The sequence below is a fragment of the Lytechinus variegatus genome, chromosome 2, assembly GCF_018143015.1.
Source record: "Lytechinus variegatus isolate NC3 chromosome 2, Lvar_3.0, whole genome shotgun sequence".
In the NCBI taxonomy this organism is placed as follows: domain Eukaryota; kingdom Metazoa; phylum Echinodermata; class Echinoidea; order Temnopleuroida; family Toxopneustidae; genus Lytechinus; species Lytechinus variegatus.
This window is the reverse complement of record NC_054741.1, coordinates 46,994,569-47,011,295: the sequence shown is the minus strand read 5'-3', so window position 1 is coordinate 47,011,295 and position 16,727 is coordinate 46,994,569. Positions and strand designations below refer to the sequence as shown.

Below are 16,727 nucleotides of genomic sequence, written 5' to 3'. Positions count from 1 at the left end.
GTTCATCGGATGTAAATGATTACATAACATCTATTAACAAACATATTTAGCATAAATACATCCTCACCTTTCACGTTAGCATTATTTTAAGGTTGGATGAAGTTTTATCAATAATTTGGGGCTTTTTGGACATCGTTCTGAGCAGTCAACGTTTTTCGCCTATCCGCCATTTTGATATCGTGCTGTACATCTTTGAATGTAGAGGGAAGCAACACACAGCTGTGTGCTGCCTTCTACGCTTACGTTAGTTGGTACTTCGCTAAAATTGAGCTTAAGCTTGTGATTTTTTTCAATTCGATCAAAATGGAGTGGAGTGCAGCCATGATGTTTGGATTGTCATGATTATAGCGAAGTCTTTGTGGCCGCTAGTAAGTATTCATATTTTGGAGTAATTTCTGTTGCTGTTCTGTGCAGTAAGAGGAAATATATGTTTTCCGTGATTTTCCGTTTGAAAAGCCATTTTCAAAAGTCTGTTTCTGTGAATTCTGTGAAATTGTGGAAAATCACTCTGTCCCAACATAATGATTTTATGTTATAATAAAACATACAAATATTAAAAAAAGAGAGAAATGTTACCCATATCGCTAAGCGGCAAAAACAAGCAATTATCAACAAGGCTATGGATAAAGACATTATCAATAACAGCTGTACTGTCCATCGGTGACAGCCACTCAAGATTATGTGTTACTTCTACCTAAAAAATGTGACAATTTATTTTCTTTTATTGGAATAGAAATCTGGATATATACCGTCACTTATTTGAAGACAAGTGGAATGCCTCTGGCCGTCTCACCTGCATCACGCGGTTCAATATAGCAGCAGTGCTGACTTTGAATACTACTCTAACTCGCACAAGATGTTCAGTGATACATGGTTACTCTTATGTCCACTTTTTATGAACTAGACCAATAAACTTACAGAGATATGATGGTTATTCAACAAAAACCCCAACATGGCCAAAGTTCATTGACCTTACATGACCTTTGACCTTGATCATGTGACCTGAAACTCGCACAGAATGTTCAGTGATACTTGATTACTCTTGTGTACAAGTTTCATGAATCAGATCCATAAACTTTCAAAGTTATGATGGTAATTCAACAGATACACCCAATTCGGCCAAAGTTCATTGACCTTGGTCATGTGACCTGAAACGCGCACAGGATGTTCAGTGATATTTGATTACTCTAATGTCCAAGTTTAATGAACTAGACCAATAAACTTTCAAAGTTATGATGGTAATTCAACAGATACCCCCGATTCGGCCAAAGTTCATTGACCCTAAATGACCTTTGACCTTAATCATGAGACCTGAAACTTGCACAAAATGTTCAGTGATGCTTGATTACTATCATGTCCAAGTTTCATGAATCAGATCCATAAACTTTCAAAGTTATGATGGGAATTCAACAGATTTCCCCAATTCGGCCAAAGTTCATTGACCCTAAATGACCTTTGACCTTGGTCATGTGACGTGAAACTCATGCAGGATGTTCAGTGATACTTGATTAACCTTATGTCCAAGTTTCATGAACTAGGTCCATATATTTTCTAAGTTATGATGACATTTCAAAAACTTAACCTCAGGTTAAGATTTCGATGTTGATTCCTCCAACATGGTCTAAGTTCATTGACCCTAAATGACCTTTGACCTTGGTCATGTGACATGAAACTCTAATAGGGTGTTCAGTAATACTTGATTAACCTTATGACCAAGTTTTATTAACTAGGTCCATATACTTTCTAAGTTATGATGTCATTTCAAAAACTTAACCTCAGGTTAAGATTTGATGTTGACGCCGCCGCCGCCGTCGGAAAAGCGGCGCCTATAGTCTCACTCTGCTTCGCAGGTGAGACAAAAACCAAGTTTTAAAGCAAAATCTACAAAATTTACCGCTTTCCAATCTGACATGCTACTTACTTGTTATACTTCAAATCCTAAGTATGGGCAATTCCATAAAATATGTACATCCGACCCCATATATTTGGGACCTTCATGCAATTTTCTGTCTCTGATTTCTTGTTCCTTTGACAGTCTGTAATGTTCTCAAAGAACCATGACTTGGGTCAGTTTATGAAGTGAAGTAAGACTTGAGAAAAACGGGGATTGGATGTACAAAAAGGTTGATCATTTTATGGAATTGCCTGTATATGAAACTCTCATTCACACCCGCATATTGTGCTTCATCTTGTGAATATAGAGTGATGCTTTGCTATTAAACTCGACCCCACAGTCAGGGCAAATGAAGTTACTTCCCTTGGATACGTCCCTCCATGACATTGTCCTGAAACCCTTCTCCATATCCTGATCAGTGCCTTTGTCTGTCACACCAGAAGGGAACTTCCCTTTTCCTTCAGAGCTTGAAGTCTTCCCTAAGATAGAGAAATATCATGAAAATAAAACACAAATGGATTAATCCCCACCTAGCTCAGTACCATCACAATCGTCCATAGGAACATTACTTCAGGCTGTAACATATCGACATGATGAACAAGAAGAAAATTTAAACAAATACGTCAAGATATGAGCCAACTTCATACTCTTTATAATGGTGGCAGGGCTCATGTATGTTGTCGGTGAAGTACGTGCATACTATTCACAACCACCATATTAATGTTCATATAAACATTAAATTAATTTTGAACAACCACACAGTCAAAATCTAAATGCATGCTGCTAAATCCAAAAAATATCCTACACCCAACATCTGAAATTTTCAAATAATGACCTCTGTCACCTGAAATTTGCAATCCTCTCTTCCCATCCCTCCCCCCCCCCCAAAAAAAAAGAAGGAAAAAAACACATACATATAAGATCAGATCATCACTCCTGTATACAGAACATGTATTCAATAAGGTTAACTTAGAAATTTGTTATGAGAATGAGGTTGTACCTCTCGTACCCATGAAAGTAAATGTACTTCCAAAACCTAATTAGATACATTGAACTTTTCTACCTATAAATGTACACAAGTGAACCAAGCTTGATGTCGATCTTTAAATAATCTGAAGTTGTTGCAAGAATGAAAACAGGATGGATGGACGAGCAGCCCCAAAATAATATGCATCTGGCAACCACTGACAATTGATGCAATATATGGCAAATGAAGCATTAACAGCCCTTTAAACAACTACATTTATTACCTGCATTGAAAGTGATCAGAAAACATTTATGTAGTTTATGCGTTTCATAATACATGCACTCCCAACTGTCATTATCATGAATTTCTGAGGGTCAACCATTTTATTTTACCCAAGACATACAAGATAGCCATGGCTGCAAGCAAGAATTGAAAAATTGATTAATATTTCACTTCAAGACAAATCCAAAGCACAGAGAAGAGTAGGGATTTTTAAAGATAAATGCCAGTTGTGGTAATGATCTCAAAATGAGCTTGTATAGAATCCAATTAAATGACCACCAAAGTGTCTGTTTGTATAAATTTAAAACAAATGATTCTGGACGAAATCGTGTAATTGCTGAGAAATTAGCAAATAAGCATGGGATTTGGGTCAAGCGTCGGGCCGACATTCAAAGCAGTAATAACACACTGCCCAACGTGCGCTTATCTGTGTTGGTGATCTTCAGTGTGGACATTTTTCAGTGTACATTTCAAGAGTTTACAAAGTTCAGTTTACAAAGTTCAGTTTATGTAACTGTCCCAGACCTAGATCCTTGATGATATGACAATTAAGCCTGGTTTTACAGACTTTCTCGTGAAATCAGTGTTTACTGCAACTACTTTTATTTATCTTTAAGTAAAATAGTATAGGTGAGATCCCACGAACACTGAAATGTTTTTAAATAACGAGACTTCTCATCACTTTAATAGGAAAGCAATGCAGGGTATGCATGGTGTCAAGTACGGTGGTCAACCAATCTTGAGGGATAAATACTATGAGATGCCGGGGGGGGTGGCAACTTGCGTGTACCGGTATGTGAATGTATCATGAACACACAACAGTAATGCTACCCTTACAGTACATACCTTTGCTAGCAGCGTTGGCTGTTCTTGAATCCTTGCTGTCTAGTTCAATCCGAATGTCACTGTCATCTATGCAAGGATGCTGGTTAAGCTCTTTAGCCGAACTGCACGTCTTTTTACACATGTGGCAAGTGAAAGGCTTGGACATGCACTTGTGATTGTAGAGCTGTTCAGGTGTCTTGAAGGTGAGATTGCATGGATGGCAGGTGAAAGCCTCAATCTCACAGCCATGGTTCTTCAAAGATTGAATGTCCATGAAGAGAAGGTTACAGTTATAACAAAGGAAAACACCGCGAGGAGTTTGACTATCTACAGGCTGAGATGGGTCCACTGGTAAAGAGACCAACAGTGGACCTGATTGAGAGGAATTTACAGTTTTTATAGTCACATTGGTAGTGGTATTTCTATTGGCATTGACAGAAGAAACAGTAAGAGGCTTGGTGCTCACAGCATCTACTCTTGAGGGTTGGAGCATGATTGGTCCTGGTCTTGATGCGGCAGAAATAAGGCTCCTTAGTGTTGGACAACTGCCATCAAGATTAGCCTTCGGAAGAGGGTTACCTCCAAAAGCCAAAGGCACTGTAACGTTAGTGGCCATCAAGGGGGAAGTGACTGATGCAATCGTCCCTACAGGCATGGACTGAGAAGAGAGACATGTACCTGTTGAAACAGGAACCACTTTAATTGTCTCCGGCTCTTCCTTAGGAATATCAGGCAAAACCTGGATAGTCTTTCGTGCACCATCTTTGGTTATTTTCACACACATGTCTTTGTATTTGTGTACACCTAGGTCACTGACTTGTTTCTGAGGTTTTGGAGGTTTATCTTCAGATTTAGCCTCATTGACTTGTTTGGTGATTGCCTCCTTGAATTGTGAAAACAATGTTTTATCTTCATTATCAACATTCTTGGGAGCAATAGGAATAGGTGGTGCAGTAACTGTACTGAAATTTGCATTAACAGGTGTTGTATGGTTTCGATTGGAGATTGCGACACCATTAATAGGAAGTGCAGTATTATCTTGACTGATTATTGCAGTGACACGAGCATCCTTAGAAGTATTCATGGGTGCAGTACAAACTTGGCTGGTGATTGCAGCACCACCAACATTCTTGTGTGCGATAAGAGATGTAGAATTGCCACGATTGATGACTGTAATACCACTAACATTCCTTGTAGCACTGAGCGGTGCATTAATAACAAGCTGGCTCCCCACTGGTTGATTAGGAATGGGCATTCTTGGAGTTACTGGATAATGTATTTTGACAGGATTATCAATCAACTTCTTTCTTAACTGAATTCTTACATCTTGTGTTAATCCTGCATCATTGGTCTGGTTCTTTACGGGGTTGATTGGCTCTTTCAACAAATCAGACAACGATGAGGTATTTGAATCTATTCCTTTTGCCTGTTCACTCGGGACTGAAACAGATTCAGCAACACTTGAGTTACGTGTGGATGGAGATGGTTCACCCGGCGGTTTCGACTTACAAGAAAGATTTGGTTTCTTGAACACACCCTCTTCACCAGTTCTTTCCTTATGCCAAGGTAGGTGCATGTTAAGCCTCTTCCAGGATGGAAACATCTGGCCACACTTACTGCATTTGAACACACAATTTGTTTCGTTGGCAGCATTCTTCATGCACTTTGGGCAGAGATATCTGGCAGTCTCCTTCCCCAGATTCGGTTCAAAGTTATGCCTGACTAAATTATTGCAAAGCAAGCACCTGTGGGCATGTTTGAAGTTGGAATTGGATTGGTTTCCAGTTGCTGCAGCTGATGTAGGAATGTGCTGGGTTGTTCTGGGGTGAGTCTGACCCATCACATCTGAGAAGTTCAGAGGTTGGCCAGATGTTAGTCTAATAAAAGGAAGGTTATTGTCTCCTATAAAGAAAAAAAAGAGGAAATATAAAAATAAATAATTTTTTAGGGTGATGTAAGGTTACTTATTCCTAAGGTTCGTTATTCCAAAAACAGATAAGGTTCGGTATTCCGAAGGTCCTTTAGCCTTAGCCCCAAAACGAAACAAGTTTGTTAGTCCGAAAAGGAAATAAGGTTCATTATTCAAAAAAATCAGAGGAGAAAAAAGAAAAGGAAAAATAAGAGGAACATGAGTGAACAAGTGGAATGCCTCTGGGGGCCTCACCTGCATCACGCGATTCAACATATAGCAGCAGTGCTAACTTTGAAAACTCTATTACTCGCACAAGATGTTAAGTGATACTTGGTTACTCTTATTTCCACGTTTTATGAACTAGACCAATACACTTTACAGAGATAGGATGGTAATTCAACAAATACCCCCAATGTGGCCAAAGTTCATTGACCTCACATGACCTTTGACCTTGATCATGTGACCTGAAACTTGCACAAGATATTAAGTGATACTTGAAGTCAGATCAATAAACTTGCAAAGTTATGATGGTAATTCAACAGATACCCCCATTATTGCCAAAGTTCATTGACCTTTGACCTTGGTCATGTGACCTAAAATGCGCACAGGATGTTCAGTGATACTTGATTACTCTTCTGTCCAAGTTTTATGAACTAGACCAACATACATGTACTTTTAAAGTTATGATGGTAATTCAACAAATACCCCCAATTCGGCCAATGTTTATTGACCCTAAATGACCTTTGACCTTGATCATGTGACCTGAAACTTGCACAGGATGTTCAGTGATACTTGATTACTATTATGTCCAAGTTTCATGAATCAGATCCAAAAATTTTTAAAGTTTTGATTGTAATTCAACAGATACCCCAATCGGCCAAAGTTCATTGACCCTAAATGACCTTTGACCTTGGTCATGTGACGTGAAACTCATGCAGGATGTTTGGTGATACTTGATTAACCTTATGTCCAAGTTTAATGAACTAGGTCCATATATTTTCTAAGTTATGACATTTCAAAAACTTAACAGGTTAAGATTTTGATGTTGATTCCCCCAACATGGTCTAAGTTCATTGACCCTAAATGACCTTTGACCTTGGTCATGTGACATGAAACTCTAATAGGATGTTCAGTAATACTTGATTAACCTTATGGCCAAGTTTCATGAACTAGGTCCATATACTGTCTAAGTTATGATGTAATTTTAAAAACTTAACCTTAGGTTAAGATTTGATGTTGATGCCGCCGCCGCTGTCGCCGCCACCATCGGAAAAGCGGCGCCTATAGTCTCACTCTGCTATGCAGGTGAGACAAAAACTAAACCTTAAGTTAAGATTTTAATGTTGACATGGCAGCCGTCGGAAAAGCGGCGTCTAATCTCGCAATCAGAGATAAACACAATATTGATCCTTGCATGAAAATGTACTAGCCCCATAAGCCTATGATCACCCCTTTGAAAGACTTCAGCGTACATATTAAAGCAACCCTGGTAAAATAGATCAGGATCACCCTCATAACAATTGAACAGCAAAGGTGATTCTACCCACCCTGATGAACCTTTTTATTTTTCCAAACTAACAAACCTCATTTCATTTTCGGATCAATAAACCTTCAGAATAGCAGAAAGAACATAAGTTTGTATACCAGAACTTGAGGCAAAGTCTATTCTGCAAGCAATCAACCCTTGACTAAACAGCAAGAAAAGATACCGGTAATGATATATCGAAATATTTTCATACGTTATTGCATGCACATTCGCACATGGCACAACAGTTTTGTATAAAACCATCTGGTCCTGTCCAATGCCCAAATCAAAACCTCTTATCATCCTATTCCTTTACAAGTTAAACATCCTTATTGCAGTGCACTAATTTAGAAATCATACATGTAGGGGCAAGACCATTCTTTGAAAGGGCATTTTAAGGGAAGAAGAGAAGGGAAGGCAGTGGTCATTTTCAGGGCATGCCAAGTCATTGTAAAGTACCCCCATCTCACTAGATGGCGATTCCGCTGCGATCGTCAAAAATCGACAAAGCGTGGTATATCGTAGCTTGAACGTGACTTGATCTTTTCAATCTTCTCCGTCGTACCTTGATCTTTTCTGAAGCGGCAAGGATCGGCACCATCTTCCTGGTCGCCACAAAATTTTGAACATGTTCAAAACTTACGTAGCGAGATCGCGGAGGTGCTAAAGCGCATCATAATCGAGTCAAGAGCGTATTACAAACGACATATTCGTAGCTGTAACGAAGCTCCAACGCACAAAGCGTAGTAGAAGCGCATTAAAAGCGGCACCAATCGCCCGTGTTTTTCAGGACCGTTCCCAAGACAATTCTGCTACGCTGCTTCCGTTTACGAGGCGACTGCCTTGCGCTCGACACGCTTCACACCGTTTCCACCACGACGCTTTCCCTTTGGGTGGAATGTGGCACACGTTCTCAGCGCGCTGCAGGCATTCGCGTTGCGCTTTTGCTGCGCCGCTGATGACTGGCCAGCGATTGAGCAGCGACCGTCTGCGCTGCTATGAAACAACGTGCTGATGGTAGCGGATTATCACATTTTCAACAGATTACGAGGCGACACCACGACGTTTTCAAATATACTTCCCAGAAAAAGGACCAAAAAGGGAAGCTGCCCAATCTGTTATGCCGGCGGTCCAAGAGGGAGCGAACAAGAGGTTATGGTGGTGGTAGAGGAGGAGGAGGAAGGAGGAGGAGGTATAGTAGGAGGATGAAAATCTAACTGCTGAGCCAGCTTGAAAGAGAGAAAAAAAAGACGCTCGCATGTCTTGATGACGAAATGGGTTACCTCCGCAAAAATATATAAATTGAATATGTTTTAAAAATAGAATGAATTCTAACTACAGTGACAGTAAACAATATTAAAATTTTAATGATTCGATCACTAATGTATTGATTGGGAAAGCACACTTTATGGGGATTCTGGCATTGTGCCCCCCCCCCCTCCCCTAATGAGTGCTCTCACATCAGTAGACTACTTCTTGAAAGCAAATTTGAAAGGAATTTACCTACATGTAACAATTTTGAGTGACAAACTTTTTGGGAAAAAAATTAACAAAATATAAAACATTTTTATGCTCTTTTATGAATTTCTGGATGCATCCCTCATATTAACTATTAGGCTCATCGACATCTTTTGAGTGAAATTTTAATATATATTGTATATTATGACTAAGTGACAGCCAGGATCGGACCCAGTATCTTTTTGGCCTCCTCCTTCTACTGTCCTCGTATCAGGTCCTCGTATTCCACTTCTAACTGAAGTTGTTGTATAATGTTAAGATACATAAGTCCAACCAAATTCTGGACATCCATCTTGGTCGGAGGTTGGCAATCGACTGAAAAATGTCTCATGTGCCGTGATCAATATGCCGATTGCTTGAAATCGTTTCAAGAGCCCATCATGAACGTAACACAATCGTTCCATTCGTAGCACCACCGTACCGAGGTCCTAATTAGCATATGGGCCTCGTTGTACGGTCGCTTTGATCGCAGAAGCAGCGCATCACATCTGCCTCGAATCATGGCAAGAGAGTGGCAGCGTCGTACTACCAGCGTATTACCATCGCCTTCAGCGCAGGTCCGTCGCAGTGAAGTTGTAGTGCAATCGCCTCGCAGGCTAAAAATAGAATTCGAGGACGATTCTGCTACGCTTTGCGGGATTTAGACAGATCGCCATGGTCGCCATGGTCGCCATCCTAGTGAGATGGGGGCCTAAAGAAAGTGCATCAATAACAAAGTGTGCCTTTCAATGGAACGCATGCACTGGATTACCACAGAGCACCAAGGCAAACAGGGCACGTACATGTATGATTTTTGGCCTAAGTCTAACAATACTTCGAAGGGCACTTCTGAGGGCATTGAAGACAATGGCCTTTGATTAATTTGAGCCCTGATATTGACCATACCTTCATCCATTTATTCATTTTGTCTACCTGTATGTATCAAATAGTCTAACTGAAAATGGTCAAAAATCATTTTCAGTCAGGTGACTCTTAACTCACATCCTCCAACCAAATGGTCCAATTAACACTAGGTCTTTCATCATAAGGTTCAATCACTAGTAGGTCTTTGATACTTGGTCGTGCAACTTGGCTGATTACTGGTTTGTAAGTACTTCTTTCCTTATTTTTTTTCCTTAATTCAAAAACACATTTCAAGGCTATCCATAAATCCTCTGACTGGAACCACTTCTGGGTGATGGCATTTTATTTATTCTCATTAGGGCAAAGATATAAAAATAATAGCCCAAATGGATGGTAAACCAGCACTCACAAGATGGCTATTAGAGCATATGGATATTGGAAAGGTGGAAATTAAACTAAATGGTTATAGAACATGAGACTTGATTATTGAACCAAATGATCAATTAGACCAAATGGGTAAACACCAACACTAGGTAAATTAACAGGTTTTAGACATGATTGTTCATTGGACCATAAAACAATGGACCAGATGGATAATGCACCAAATGGTATGTGGACCAAATAACTAATACCTCATGGTCATTGGACAAATGGTTTATGGCCAAAATGATTAATACATGAAGTGGTTATATTCTTTTTGCATCATCTCAACAGTATCAGCTTATGCACAGAATTTTGTACAACATATTTTCTAAAAATCTTTTGGTCAATTACCTTGGGAGTGCCAATTGTTGCCTGATTCATCACTTTCCTCATCGTCATCTTCATCATCGAACAAAAAATCCTGGCTCAGACATGAATGGTGCCCCAACCCACGAGAACTTGCAAAGGTGAGATGACACAGATGACATTTGAAGGTTGAATCTAAAACCATACTGTCGTCTAGAGGGGCGGGTGTTTGACTCACTTCTGAAGCAGCTGGTTTGGGTAAAGCAGCTGGTCTGGGTAAAGTATGTGGCTGCTTGACAGGATATGAAATTGGCTTGGGTGGTGGCTCTTTCTGTATACGCGGACTCTTCCTCCTCTGGTCATGAATATCCATATCAGATACGCCAAAGTCTAAAGAGCGTAGTATGACTGATGATTGATCAAAGTCTACTTTAACATGAGCCTTTTTGGGATTGCAACTGTGAGCACGAAAGGTATGCAAATCATCGTACCAACGCCTGCATTTTCCACACACATATACAAATTCTGGGGGTCTCCTGATTTCGATATCTTCCCCTTTCTCTATTTTGTGTTTTCGTTGGTCAGCAAAATATGCAGCTTGGGTGTCAAAGCTTACATGGCATATCAAACAAATGAATGTGCGGCTTGCAAACTCATGTGTATCATTGTGCTCCTGACACGTAGCCAAATCTTTAAAGATCAATCGACAGTTTCGGCATTTGACAGATTTGAGAGTCACATGTTGACTCTTATGAAGGTTCCTGTGTTTGGCCTTTTCAAAGCCTTCACAGCATATGGGGCAAATGTAGCGCAGCATACGCGTAAGGTTCTCCTCGATGCACCTGTGACCCAGGAGTTTGCGGTTAGTAGGGAACCTATCCTTGCAGACCATGCACTCAAAGTGGTTGTTGCTACAATCCCGCACGTGACGCTTGAATAGCTTGTGGTGCTCAAAGTGTTTGCCGCAGATCTGACATGTCATGCTTACATTCGGCTTGCACTTCTTGCACAAGTTCCGAAGTGCCGATGGGAGGTTGGCGGAGCCCGGACTAAACATTATTGCACACTTAGCACACTTTTGCAAAACAAGCGCAGGGACCCTATCCTCCTCCCGAAGAATATCACCTTCTTCCTCTTCCCAATAATCATCTGTATCATCATCTTCCTCTTCGGTTTTTAATTTATCATTTACAACATCCACATCATCATCTTCATCTCCTGATTCAGTTTTGATAAATTTGGAGTTAGGGTTAATGTCATCCTCTTCTGCTTGCCATCTTCTTTTCACTGCATTTACATCACCATTATGTTCTTCTTGAGGGTGAGTGTATAGCTCATCATCTACAGGTTCTTCTTTGATCCAAGATATATCTATTCTATGGGCTTCATCATCCTCTTCCTCCTCCTCTTCCTCCTCCTCCCCGTCTTCCTCCTCTTTCACCTCCTCCTCCTTCTCTCCAATCTCTCCATCACCATCATCTGAAAGCTCTTCCACTTCAACACATGTGTATTCCACATCTACGACATCAGAGTCATCGGAATCCTCTGTGGAAGAGAAAAGTAAGAAAAATAAATAAATCACATGATAGAACTGAAACATTACCTGAATTTTTACAATATAACTTGAAACTAGATGGATCCTGGACTGAAATACAGTCAAAATATACGCTTCTGCAATTGCCAGATTCAACAATGGAATCTGTGAGCTTGATCTTTAACCCTGACACCACAAACTAATGACATCATTGTCAGATGTCACTCTTTATGAACAAGCCATTCCCAAAACTAATGACCATTGGCAAAAGGTTGTATGTAACCCAATTTGAAGTCGGTCATTTCAAACATTTTTTGAATTGTAACAAAAATGATATATTTCAAGATGTATGACCTCGGATATCTTTGACCTTTAGATCGATCTGTTCCGCAAAACTAATCACGTCGTCATTGATACATCGAACGATTAATAAGCTATCACAAGTACAAGGCAGTTTATGATATAATTATTAGTAACCTTGAACCTTTGACCTTGTGATATACATGTACAACATACAACACCCAAGTTTGAAGGTGATATGCCAAAGTGAGAAACAAGGCCTTCCGAACTAAACCGAAGGCTGGGTCCAGTGGTGTGTTATAAAATGCCAACATACACAGTACTGTCCCACATACATGTAATAGTTCTTTTCATGTTGGAAATAATGTTCAGAAGTCACTTGACGTCAAACTTTTGGTACCAGTACCAACTACCAAGAATAGATTGATAATTCATCTTTTTTGGTTTAATTACATGTAGTTGACCAGATTAAACCACTTTCAAGAAAAGATGGACTTTAGAAAACATTTCATATTCTTTGGAATATGAAATTTACCAGCATAATAGCAGTAGGGTGGAACAGGGATATGCCTGGGTGGAAGTTGCTTTCTTGTGTTTCAACATTCCCAATCACTTTCTGATCAGGGTAGCTCTGTTTGCTATAACATTGCACTCAATCATTATCATATCTAGATGAAATAATCCTGAAAAAAATGTATTCTATGCTTTGAAATTCTATTTCTATCCTCACTTTTGCTTTTTTTGTAAAATTTTTGTTTATTCAATTAGAGCAAACTTTTATTTTATGCATAAATTAGCATAATTATTAGCAATGAGATTTTGCGCACAATTAGATCTTATAATTTGTAGATCATGCCATGGGTAATGGGCATGCCAATTTTCGTTGCAATTAGGCGATCGATGGCCAAGATCATACATCTGAATCAGCCCCCCCCCCCCTCTTCTTAGGCATCAATACAGCCTAATCTATTCAGGGTTCAGTCATACATTGCTGAACCCCAAACAGAACCAAAATTCAGGAAAACAATTGTCAAACCCTGCTGAACCAAACCGAACCTGAACATAGCATCTGACTCGCAGCTCTATTGTGGGCGCTAGTTTAATCACTTTGCTACAATGTACATGTAGTTCGCTTTATATAGTGCTGTGTGATGACAAACCCTAACCAATCGTACAATGTATGTACTGCCGCATTCAGTCTTTGAAAACTATAAAAAATATTTAAACAGTATCGTCCACAAGCTTGTGTACTGTTATAGTAGCCGACATCATAAGTAACATGGAATAATTTCAATTTTACTGGATTATCATACAAACATTCAAACCAACCAAGCAATAGTCATAATATTTCATAAATTGAAAATGACAAAGACCAGATTTATGACACTCGCTTGGTAATGTTTTTATTTTTTTCATTAATCATTACCATCCTGTAGCATGTACATATGTAGATCTATGGTAAATTGTAATTCATTTCTTCATTTTTTTGGCATAGTTGATTATTGAATATCAAGTTGAATTGAATTTTAAAACAAATATAAAACTTACCTTCGGTATATCTTTTTCGTCTTCTAGAATTCCCTCGGCGAGGAGACGAAAGCCTCCTCTTCTTACGCCCTCTCTTAGGCATGGTATTTTGGTACTAGCTGTTTGATTTTTTTTTAAGTAGAAGAATAAATAATGTAAAAGTATTATGTACATGTAAATATAATCATCTACTGGGCAATTCCATAAAAAGCAGCCATTTCCACAACATTTTTTTTCAGCCTGCTGTCCAAACATACTGAAGTTAAAGTTGTCTTGTGATAATAATGATAATAGTACTGCTATAACTCAGACTAAGCAAGTCAACAGTTTGTGACTTGTCTTAGCTACCCACCACCAGTATACCAGCCAGTCAATTAAGTCAACATGGTCAACTCAAGAGGCCAAGTCATACAAACAATTTTATGATTAATTGTGGAAAAAGTGCAGATAAGCCAGAATACGCCACCATTTTAATTCTTTAGAATGATGAACAGAATACTTGTCATACAGAAATGCATGTATATCATAGCCATTAATTTAGTAGGGAATTCTACAATTTCGATTTGGAAAGCATTCGCACCTAACAATGCTAATTCCAGTTCTACTCGTGCAATCGTTTGTGATCAGTTGGTCACAATACAGTGCGTCCCAGAAAATAGGAAACCGGGATTCTCATGCCTTTTTCCATCTGTCAAAAGCAAATAAATTATATCTAGAGTAATTTACATAATCATATAATTCGATCATTCATCTTTATTTTAATACCTAGTAATATGTGATGAACACTTCACGCATGAGCAAAATAAGGTTGCGCAGAAATTTTTCTATAGGGCCAAGATCTAAATATTATAACTTATAAGATTGGTTCATGATATGAGTGTGCTTATTCAACAATTGGCTCATTTATATATATGCATTTCTTTTGTATTCTTTGTCAAGAATAAGATTCTCTCACTGATCCCTCAAATGAGAACGGATTCATTCATTCAGAATCCAGATTCACACACGAGTTTCTGCACAAATCATTTCTGATATGCCTCAATATTAATGTTTATCTGTCATGCCAATGCGTGAATGATTAGCTCATCATGTACTATGTACATGTAGGCATGGCATTGGTAAGTATTGGTCTCAAATATCAATATTTCACTCTCAGTCTTAGTTAATATGAGTAGGGCCTATTAAATTTATAGTCAAAACATATTTAAGTATTGTGAAGTCTATCTCTGAAAACGGATTTTCCTTTTTTTGTGGGATGCACTGTATAATGCAGATAATCGCAGGCTTTTTGGAAGTATAGTAGCACAACCAACTGAAAGGGGCTTTACACACGCACATGCATTGGGTGATTTCAAGTCCGGTGTTGGTGTTAGACAGTTGACATTAGAGTTGAAATTTGGATTGCTTCCCCTGGCCTAGACCAAAAGCTTCTGTCTCTGTTGTTGGTTGTTCAGCTGAACTCCGTTGGCTTCACTCACCAAATACAGAGACCGAAGTTCTAGCGCGATCTGTACAGGGGACTCAATGGCCATACGTATGTACTTAAGATCGGATAAAACGGGGAAGTGAATTTGCGCGAAAGCCGAGGTAAGTCACTGTTTTTGTTCCTTTTAACTTGATTTTTCTGTTTTTTGGCAATTAATGCCAAGAAGGAATATTAATTTGCATTTTGGTTGCGTTAATTTTCAAAATTTTTATTCATTAAAGACAAAAATTGAAGAGCCCCGACAGGGGGATTTTGCATTGCAAGTCCCCTAAATGGTGGCTGCACGATAGCTAAACCAGGGAACTCCCGCCCGCTACGCGGACGGGAGCCCAGGATCTTACGAAAAGTTCTCTCCTTCTACCCCTGTTTCGATCGGCCATTTTGTTACAATTCATAACAAAAGTGGCCGATCGAGATGGGGGAAGGAGAGAACTTTTCGTTTTTTGAGGTTCCAGTCTGTGCCCAGATGTCAGAAAAACTGCCACTCGTTAGACCATCATCCATATAATCGTGTAAGTGCTTGATTTCTGTTTTAACTATTTATTCGGAGAATTATTTTGACCATACTTCACGCTTGAGTAGGCCTATGCCAAATTGCACGTAAGATCCTGGGCTCCCAGCCGCGTAGCCGGCGGGAGTTCCCTGGGTTACACGATAGCGAGCCGTCTGTGTACCAGAATTTTTTTTTTTAAATGTTAAAAAACTCCTCGAAACAGACGGCTGACAGCTGTCTACCCCTAGCCCCTGGCCCTACTGCCCTAGCTCCAAAACTTATTCATAATCATACTTTCTAACTTTGTAAAACTGATCCACATCAAATTTATTGACATCTCAACTCAACAAGAACTAGTGAGTTTTCGGGACCATCTTCATTTTATGTTTGGCATTATAATCATGTAAAAATTGACCTAACACCAACACCAAAAGGTCAACAGTGTAATTGAAATCACCCATTCCATTGACAATCACGTTGCAGTTTCAATACGCCGCACTGCCTCAGATGGGGACGGCGATGGTGCTGTGCCGCTGGAGTTCCGGGCTCAGTGTAGGGCGACAGTGCGCTGGTACATTATGGTCGCGCGCTGTATCATGACCGTATTCACGTCGGCACGTTTGAATCTTTGATTTGAATGAAGTTCAGACTTGCCGCTCAGAAATCAAGTTATAGTTTAAACTAAACTATAAAAAGCTGATCTTTATGTTGATGAGAATACTTAAAAATGGCAGAAATCGTCTATAGCTCACCTCAGCAGAAATATATCTTGAAAAATATGGGTTAAAAGCTCAGAAAATTCCCCTCGGCGCCGCGTTTGCAAGCGGACGTGACGTTTTCAGAGGGGCGCGTACATTCATGACGTCATAAAGGTTAGGTTCATACGTCACTC

General features: G+C 39.4%; 1 protein-coding gene across 3 annotated transcripts; it reads right to left on the bottom strand.

The window, feature by feature from the left end:
* Positions 1-2,069: 2,069 nt before the first annotated feature.
* On the bottom strand, positions 2,070-16,686 carry LOC121408178. Of its 3 annotated transcripts, none has more exons than XM_041599536.1 (5): positions 16,588-16,686; positions 13,878-13,975; positions 10,541-12,040; positions 3,990-5,870; positions 2,070-2,373 (listed from the first exon to the last, which is right to left on the bottom strand). In XM_041599536.1, the coding sequence occupies exons 2-5, from the start codon at positions 13,957-13,959 to the stop codon at positions 2,165-2,167; spliced, it is 3,672 nt and encodes a 1,223-aa protein (XP_041455470.1). In that variant the 5' UTR covers positions 13,960-13,975; positions 16,588-16,686; the 3' UTR covers positions 2,070-2,164. The 3 variants fall into 3 exon arrangements, with proteins under 3 accessions (XP_041455470.1, XP_041455471.1, XP_041455472.1); XM_041599537.1 differs by lacking the exon at positions 16,588-16,686 and adding an exon at positions 16,293-16,522; XM_041599538.1 differs by lacking the exon at positions 16,588-16,686 and adding an exon at positions 16,312-16,522.
* Positions 16,687-16,727: the final 41 nt, after the last annotated feature.

Coding starts and splice junctions, on each gene's coding strand:
- LOC121408178 (XM_041599536.1), bottom strand. CDS start 13,959: ATGCCTAAGAGAGGGCGTAAGAAGAGGAGGCTTTCGTCTCCTCGCCGA. Junction 5,871..10,540: donor CAACAATTGGCACTCCCAAG/GTAATTGACCAA, acceptor TTTTCTTTATAG/GAGACAATAACCTTCCTTTT. Junction 2,374..3,989: donor AGCCAACGCTGCTAGCAAAG/GTATGTACTGTA, acceptor TCTCTATCTTAG/GGAAGACTTCAAGCTCTGAA.